Consider the following 8,801-nt stretch of genomic DNA (forward strand, 5'->3'; position numbering starts at 1 on the left):
TGCCTGTCTCTCGAGCTTTCAGCTGTGTTCGTGTGTCGTCCTCTCATTGGCACGCGCGTCTTGGTCATCCTGCTATCCCCATAGTTCGTCATGTTCTTCACTGCCATGAGCTTCCAGTTGTGTCCAATAAAAATGCTGAAACAGTTTGTGATTCCTGTCAGCAGGGAAAGAGTCACCAGCTTGCTTTTTCTAGGTCAAGTCGTGTAGTCCAAACTCCACTTGAGCTTGTGTTTTCTGATATCTGGGGTCCTGCCCAAACATCTGTTAGTGGCCATAATTACTATGTCAGTTTTATTGATGCTTATAGTCGATTTACTTGGTTTTATCTTATCAAGCGCAAATCTGATGTGTTCGATGTCTTTATTCAATTTCAAGTGCATGTTGAGCGTCTCCTTCTGCATAAGATTATTCATGTTCAATCTGATTGGGGGGTGAGTACCACAACCTCAATACCTTTTTTAATAAGCTTGGGATCTCGCACCGTGTGTCTTGTCCTCATACACATTAGCAGAAACTGCGCAGCTGAATGTAAGCATCGCCACCTTATAGAAACTGGCTTAACTCTACTAGCTCATGCCTCCGTTCCTTTTCGGTTTTGGAGTGACGCTTTTTCCACAGCATGTTTCCTCGTTAATAGGCTTCCTACATGGCTCCTCAACATGAAAACACCACTTGAACTCTTGCTCAATGAAATTCCAGATTATACGTTTTTCAAAGTTTTTGGATGTGCGTGTTGGCCTCACCTTCATCCATATAATAAATGTAAGCTAGAGTTTCGGTCTAAGAAGTGCGTCTTCCTTGGGTATAGTTCTCTCCATAAAGGGTACAAATGCCTTCATGTTCCATCTAACCGTGTCTACATTTCCCGTGATGTTATGTTTGATGAGAATGTGTTCCCCTTTTCTGCACTCCCGACCACTACCACTACTCCCACGCCACCTGTGCATTCTCTTTTACCTTCGCCTGATCAATTTGTAGATGTTGCGTATACCCCTGCTTTGCTACCTAATCATTCCACAAGTACTGGCAGAGGAGCGCATCTTCAGCTCTTGGATGATCAGGTGCCTCCTATCGCCCAGGCACCGGACGTCGATCACGTGCTGAACGATGATCGGGTGCATGCGCCATGCATTCCTGACCGCGTTGCTGCCCTGGACCGCGTCGCCTCCCCGGGTGGGCCTTTGTCGCTCGGCCCAGCACCTGAGCTAGCCTCCTCCGCTGAGGACCAGCATGGGCCTTCGTCACCGGGCCCTGCCTTGCGAGCGACGCCAGCGTCTGCACCTCGTTCCGCGCCTGCCTCTCCATCGGGAGTGACGCCTGCTTCCGTGTCGCGTGACGCGTCTGTACCTCCATCGCCTGTGGCCTCCTCTGCGCCCAGCGATGGCCCTGCGTCGCCACCGACGCCTGCTGCAACTTCGTTGTTGCCACCCCCTGCACCCGCTGTTCTGCGTCCTCGTACACGCAACCAGAACGGCATCTTTCGCCCGCGAGAACGCACCGATGGCACGGTTGCATGGATTGCGGCATGCACGGCACAAGCTGAGGCTGATCCCACTGCTGAACCTCGGCATTTTCAGGCTACTCTTGGCATTCCACACTGGCGTTGTGCAATGGAGCAGGAGTTTCATGCACTTTTGAAGAATGATACTTGGCAGCTGGTTCCTCCTGTCTCTGGCGTTAACATTATTGATTCTAGGAGGGTGTTCAAGGTCAAGAAACATGCTGATGGCTCTATTGAACGCTATAAGGCATGCTTAGTGGCTAAAGGATTCAAACAGAGGTATGGTCTTGATTATGAGGATACTTTCAGCCCGGTTGTCAAGCCTACTATCATTCGTCTGCTGCTCTCATCGGCTGTTACAAGAGGGTGATCTCTACGCCAGCTGTATGTTCAGAATGCTTTTCTCCATAGAGTCTTGGAGGAAGAGGTATATATGCGTTAGCCTCCGAGGTTTGTTGATCCTGCTCGTCCTCATCATTTGTGTCGTCTTGTTAAGGCTCTCTATGGCGTGAAGCAGGCTCCTCGTGCATGGCATGCGCGCCTTGGTTCCGTTCTTCGGGCTCATGAATTTGTTCCATCCACTTCTGAGATATATATGAGATAGCCACACCCGTATTAAGGTGTTGTGCAGTTCCCAAACTCCCGTGTTTAACATGTATAATGGACAGTCTTTCTGTAGTGCATCCCAAAGCTTGGACCAATTATCCTAGGTTTCCCAACAAGGTCTCTGCCGAATGTACCTCGGATCTGGAGCGAGCCTCACTGGCCTCGCCTCCATGGGCTCCGGCGACCTTCCGCCGTCGCGCGCAGCACGATCCCCACTGCCTCTGCCTGGCGTTGGAGGATGACTGGGGAGTGAGTAATCTTGAACGCGAGGGGCCTAGAATCAGCAGCGATGCGTCCTCTTCCTACAGCTTAGTAGGGAGGATAAACCCCCCGGAATCCCTTTGCTGCTGCTCTGCGCACGGCTGAGCACTGCCGGGAAATGGAAAATCAACACCAACTAATCGGAAACGCTCACTGCACAGATTATGACCAGGGAGAAGCGAATCCAACCCCTCGGCGCTCTCCGTTGCCGCCGCTGCAGCCCCCATTGCCTCGCGGTTTGTTGCTGGAGCGCCGCCCAGGAAGGGGAAGAAGAGTAGAAGACTGCAAGAGGAACGCGGCGCGCGGAGACGAGTGTAATTCGAAGCAAGCACAGGGTCCGTTTTGGAAGAATTGTACCCGGTTGGACTGGGCCTAGAAAAGCCCAGCAACTCGGCTCGGAAAGTCCGATCCAACAGCCCCTGTGCTCTAAAAGAGTAATAGCGGCCCGAATAGGAGGAAATGTTCTTCTCCAGACTCCGCATTACAAAAGCTACAGGATAACAATGAGAATATCTATTCGCTCAAGAAGGAAAAAAAAAACAATGAGAATATTTCTTGAACACGATGGGGAGGCTGGGAGCAGAGACCAAGCTTACTCCATGGACCAGTGCCCAGGTGTAGTCAAGCACAGCAAGTGACCTGTCCTTTTACACCAAGTGACCACACTGCAACTAACAGATGCATAAGGCCCAAATAAGCCACGTTTTGTTTCTCCAACCTGTCTGTGCTTGAACAAATTTCAGGGTTTCTTTTGCTGTCCAAGAATTTACAGACTGCAACTGCACTATCAGCGGCGAGGTGCTCTCCAATTCTTATGGAAGTACCCTTTTTTTTTCCCCAAGAATCAGTAGTCCAAGGCTCCAAGCAAGTTCACTCTACTACATCTCAAAAAAAGCAAGTTCACTCTGCTCAATGCAAACTCGTGGCAAATTGCCATCGCCGTAAAAGGCCGAAGCAATCTCCTTGGCAATTGATATCCACAGAGTATCGCATCTTGTTCACTTCAGCTCAGTTCATGTGAGACAAGCTGAAACAAGTCACAAACAGTAGCGAGAATAAACGTGCAGATCATGCTACACACCCAAGAGGAATCCAGCAAGTTGGAACTCAGTTTGCATTGACCTGACGACCACATAACTGACGCAAACCAAACTCTCCTCTCTTTTTCAAACTTACCACTGGTCCAGCACCCAGTTACACACCATGAACGAAGCTGCGCGGCCGGTGATGTTCGAGGTGGGTGGCGACTGCACGCGGCGGTTTCCTGGCTGCCATCGAGTGGTATGAAAGCAACGGACACGCCAAGACTGTCCTGTTCTTGTTTGCCATATGGTCCTGACATTGCCAGTAAATATCAGTGGTTCCAATAATTGGAGAATACTCAAAACAAAGCTAAAACCAGTGGGAACATTATGGACCTTACCTCTTGCCAGTGCTAGCCACAAGTAACCGAGTTCAGTCAAGAAGAGCACGTCTCTCCATGGTCCATCACCTCATCGTTTTCTCTGTCATGTGCACAACAGAATACATGTGATTGTTATTGTTTAAGGTCTGTGCTTTCTGGAAACTCACCTGCAAATTGCAGCATATAAATCTGTCACAGTTCCACGAGGAAACACCATGAAGCGAATACCACATCCTGTCATCCTCCAAAAATAGCAGCAGAGCTTAAGGGCCATGGCTTTCATTGGCCTCGCTCTCGGTACGCTGCTGCTTCTTTCCATGGCCTCTCTCGCCTCCTCATGCAACGAGCAGGAGAAGGCCTCCCTCCTCCAGTTCCTCACGGGGCTCTCGCAGGACAATGGCCTCACAGCGTTGTGGAAGAATGACATTGATTGCTGCAAGTGGGAAGGCGTAAGCTGCAGCGGCGACGGAGCGGTGGTTGAGGTCTCCTTGGCTTTCAGAGGCCTTCAAGGCTGTATCTCACCATCCCTTGGTGACCTCTCTAACCTTCAGAGCCTCAACCTGTCGTGCAACTCCTTCACTGGCAGCCTTCCATCGGAGCTTCTGACCTCCAGTAGCATCGTCGTGCTCGATGTCAGCTTCAACCAACTCAGCAGGGTCCTGCAACCACAAGAGAGCAACTCTTCAGTGACTAATAACAGGCCACTGCAGGTATTGAACATCTCAAACAACTTGTTTACCGGAGAGTTTCCATCTGCAGTGTGGGAGAAAACAAGTAGTCTGGTTGTGCTCAATGCGAGCAACAACCAGTTCCGAGGATTGATACCTTCATCATTCTGCATCAGCTCATTGTCGTTTGCAGTGCTTGACCTTACCCACAACAAATTTAATGGCAGCATCCCGACCGGTCTAGGTAAATGCTCTGCACTTAGGGTACTTAAGGCTGGATACAACAGCCTCAGTGGGCCACTTCCTGATGAACTCTTCAATGCTTCCTCATTAGAGTACCTATCATTTCCCAGCAATGGTTTACATGGAGTGATTGATGGTGCACGCATAATCAACCTCAAAAATCTATGTCACCTTGATCTTGGCAATAACATGTTAATTGGCAAAATTCCAGACTCCATAGGTCAGCTCAAAAGACTACAGGAGCTCCGCTTATCCCGCAACAACATGTCTGGGGAGCTACCATCAGCTCTGAGCAATTGCACAGATCTTGTAACAGTTAACCTAAAGATGAATAAGTTCAGCGGAGAACTTAACAAGTTCAACTTCTCGAATCTGATCAATCTTAAGATACTTGATCTTTTGGGAAACAACTTCACTGGCACAATTTCAGAAAGCATCTACTCTTGCAGCAATCTGACTGCACTGCGGCTATCTGCGAACAATCTGCATGGGCAACTTTCACCGAGAATAGGGGAGCTGAAGTCTCTTGCTTTCCTATCACTTAGTGTCAACAATTTTACAAATATTACAAACGCGCTTCGAATCCTCAATAATTCTAGTACCCTGACTACCCTAATTATTGGGAATAATTTCAAGGGTGAGGCCATGCCAGAGGATGAGACAATTGCTGGTTTTCAGAATCTTCAGTTTCTTTCGATATCTAATTGCTCATTGTCTGGAAAAATACCTCTCTGGCTATCAAAGCTCAAGAAATTGCAGGTGCTGTTGTTGAACATGAATCATCTCAGCGGATCAATACCTGCCTGGATCAAAAACCTAGAGTCACTGATCACTCTAGACATATCAGATAACAGACTAACAGGGGGGATCCCAGCAGCCTTAATGGATATGAAAATGCTAAAATCTAACATGACTGCAACCCATGTCGATACAAGTTTATTTGAACTTCCTGTTTATATAGCTTCATCACTTCAATACCGGACACTCACCACTATCCCTAAAATGCTCTTCCTAGGTAATAATAAATTAACTGGTACAATCCCCAAGGAGATAGGTCATTTGAAATCACTCGCGGAACTCAACCTCAGCTTCAACTACTTATCAGGAGAGATTCCACAGCAGCTCTGCAGCCTGAAGAACCTGCAAGTGCTAGACTTGTCTAGCAACTATCTCACAGGTGAAATCCCATTGGCACTGAACGAACTGAGCTTCCTCGCAAAGTTCAATATTTCTAATAATGACTTAGAGGGGGTGATTCCAACTGGAGGTCAGTTCGATACATTTCCAAATTCAAGCTTTGAAGGGAACCCGAAGTTACGTGCTATTATGGTTAATGACTCATCTGCAGTCCCTAGTCTCTCCATGGAACAAGCAGACAGAAGGATCACCTTTGTGATTAGTTTTTGTGCTTTCTTCGGTGTAGGGTTCCTTTATGATCAATTAGTCTTGTCAAAGTTTTATGGCTAGTCTCAGTTAGCTATGAAATTGTGATTGTACTTTGTATATGCGGCTCCACCTCTGGTTGTGGCAACATCTATGATTATCGAGATTAGCAGAGTTGCAAACCATATTATGTTCCGGATGACCTAGCATTGTGTCAACTGCTTCCAAGTCACAAGAAAGGAAACATCCACGCTAAAGATCAACCGGGTGAAAGAGAAATAAAGTAAATGCATCAGCCAATCAGGTAAACAAAGATGTTCTCTCCCATCATCACAACCATTAATTCTCCGGGTCAAGAAGACACTGGGCTATATTAACATAATTGCTGCCCAAAATCCTAACCCTTTGTGCATTTGTCAACGAGTTACAGCAGCACGTCTGCACGTGATATGATATGACCAAGCCACCGGATTACACGTTCACACGAAATGGTGAACCCAGATGGTGAGGAAGAGGAATGGAGGTCATAGTTGTGTGTAAATCTTCTTCTGTGTTGATGCCGTGGAAAATCGCCGTGTTTTGAGTCCCAGATCTTCTTGTTTCGTCATTCCTGAATCATGCAACTGGAAGGTGGATTGGCCTTGCTGAAATATATAGAGAACAGACGGTGCCTGCCAAAGGAATCCACAAATGTCAAAAGTGACTTGCCAACTCTCACAACTTAACTACTACTTTAGTTACTCTTACTCCAAAAATGCAACATAGGTGTACACACACCTGGTTTATTGAGCCTGAAGAAAAGCCATGGTGGTGGTGAATTTTGACCCAAGAGTTTCATTGACAGGCATGGACATGGTCGATGGAGGAGGCTTGTATCTTGGTGACATGTGGAATAGATTGGGAACTATGCCACGATGAGTGCTGAGCGCAGGTGTTGAGAACTCTCATGTAGAAGTTTTTGACATAATACTTTGATGGGTTGCAGCAGACTGCAATGATCCAGAAAAGCTGGTTGAGTCGTGTGCAACCTGCCTTGTAACAGTATACAGTAAGTGAAATAAAGTGGAAGGAAATTAGCATACCAGGTCAAGAAGATAGCGTCGCCAAATTGTCCTGGCTCACCAATATCAGTCGCCATCGCCATTGCTGCAGGAAAGATACAATTTGATTGAGTCCACCCCTCAATCACTATCCTTTTCATGATATAGATGAACCACTAATGATCTGGCAGTGGTCTCCATCCAGCAGCAAATTGAAGCGTCAGTTTTCCATGCTTAATTGGTCAATGACTTCTCACAATTCCTGTTTCTCTACCTGCTCCTTGGTCCGTACTTATCATTCATCAACAATAAACATACACTCAGGTAGTATAGCTCCAAGTTAGCCACTTTTCTGTAACAATGCCTTTGCAAATGCACTTGCTACTCGGATCAAAACTAGGTTTTTTCGTGAGAAAAAACATCCAGAGAGCACCTCATTCCAGGCTGGCCATGGCTTTCTTTGGTATTTTTCTTGTGTTACTTCTTGTAGGAAGAATAGGAAGAATAGATTGCATATAATAGATGGATTGTATTGCATTGAGGTCTCAGCCGGTATATATTAGAGTAAAGAGACTTGGGGGCAAAGCTCCCCTGGATACATATGGCAGCCTACGATACGTATATCTACAACTACCAAATATACTCTAACATCCCCCGCAGTCACAGTGGGAGCACCGCAGATGGTGAGACTGGACAAGAAGTCGAAGGCAAAAGCTGACGGACTGACATCCCCCGCGTGATAACATTGGTGCGGTGCGGATGCTGTGACTGGAGAGAAAACCGACGAGTAACTCATGCAGATGATAGCCTTTTTTGTTAGAGTTTGATCTCCACCGACTCGGTCCAACGATCGAGTCGGACCCTATCTCGCGCCCTGATCGGGGGCGCACAACCAACTCATGGTTGCGGGCTCCCGTCGCAGCGCTATAAAGAGAGAGGTAGGGGCTGGGGGCACACACGCTGAAGTTTGCCGCGCCCACTCACCCACCTAACAGACTCGAGAACCCGATCTACTAGCACTGTAAGCAGCAGGAAGTTCTGCTGCCACCTGCGCCGCGCCGCCGCCGCCGCCCACACACGCCGTCGACGCCGCCATCACCACCCATGGCCGACTCTTCTTCTAAGACCGATGGTTGTTTTCTCTGATCTCGGTACCATCTCTCTCTGCCTCTTGGTTTCTCTTGTTTAGACCTAAGATAATGTTGATTAACCTAGATCAAGTGTTATACCCACTAGATGTGCTGTCATTGATCACTGGTTTGAGTAACTAAGTTAAGTGCTAAGCTAGTTCAGATCCATCACTTTTGTGCCGATGTTGAGGTAGCCGAGCATGAGGACGAGTAGCCATGGTCGAGGATGCCGTGCATAGAGTAGCTGTGGTCGACGTAGCTATCGAGGTTGCCGAAGACGAGGGAGCCGCACATGAAGCTGTGGACGCACAAGGAGGCGCCATCAGGTTGGTGGCATGTAGGGGAAGATGCCAAAGACGAAGATGGTGACGCATCGAGGCAATCGTAGAGGGGAGGGGTACGATGCCGAAGTCAATGCAGTCAAGCCATCGGGCGAGACATTCCTAGGTTTGCCAGGCAGGGAACGCATCGGGGACGATGGCACACACTGGCGTTGCCAATACCAGACGTGCAAGGGAGAGTGCACAACCAGGCGTCGTTGTATGAGGGACCAGTAGAGAAGGC

At 48.0% G+C, this 8,801-nt stretch overlaps 1 protein-coding gene and 1 long non-coding RNA gene across 2 annotated transcripts; one reads left to right on the plus strand and one right to left on the minus strand.

Annotated features, from left to right (window-relative positions):
* Positions 1-3,825: 3,825 nt before the first annotated feature.
* Positions 3,826-6,262, plus strand: LOC117848363 (receptor-like protein 2). The gene has a single exon (XM_034729737.2). The coding sequence runs from the start codon at positions 4,046-4,048 to the stop codon at positions 6,149-6,151; it is 2,106 nt and encodes a 701-aa protein (XP_034585628.1). The 5' UTR covers positions 3,826-4,045; the 3' UTR covers positions 6,152-6,262.
* Positions 6,263-6,410: 148 nt separating this feature from the next.
* On the minus strand, positions 6,411-7,096 carry LOC140222018 (uncharacterized). Its single transcript, XR_011897507.1, has 2 exons — positions 6,845-7,096; positions 6,411-6,738 (listed from the first exon to the last, which is right to left on the minus strand). It is a non-coding gene; the product is annotated as an uncharacterized lncRNA (long non-coding RNA).
* Positions 7,097-8,801: the final 1,705 nt, after the last annotated feature.

The sequence above is a fragment of the Setaria viridis genome, chromosome 1 (genome assembly GCF_005286985.2).
Source record: "Setaria viridis chromosome 1, Setaria_viridis_v4.0, whole genome shotgun sequence".
Classification (NCBI taxonomy): Eukaryota; Viridiplantae; Streptophyta; class Magnoliopsida; order Poales; family Poaceae; genus Setaria; species Setaria viridis.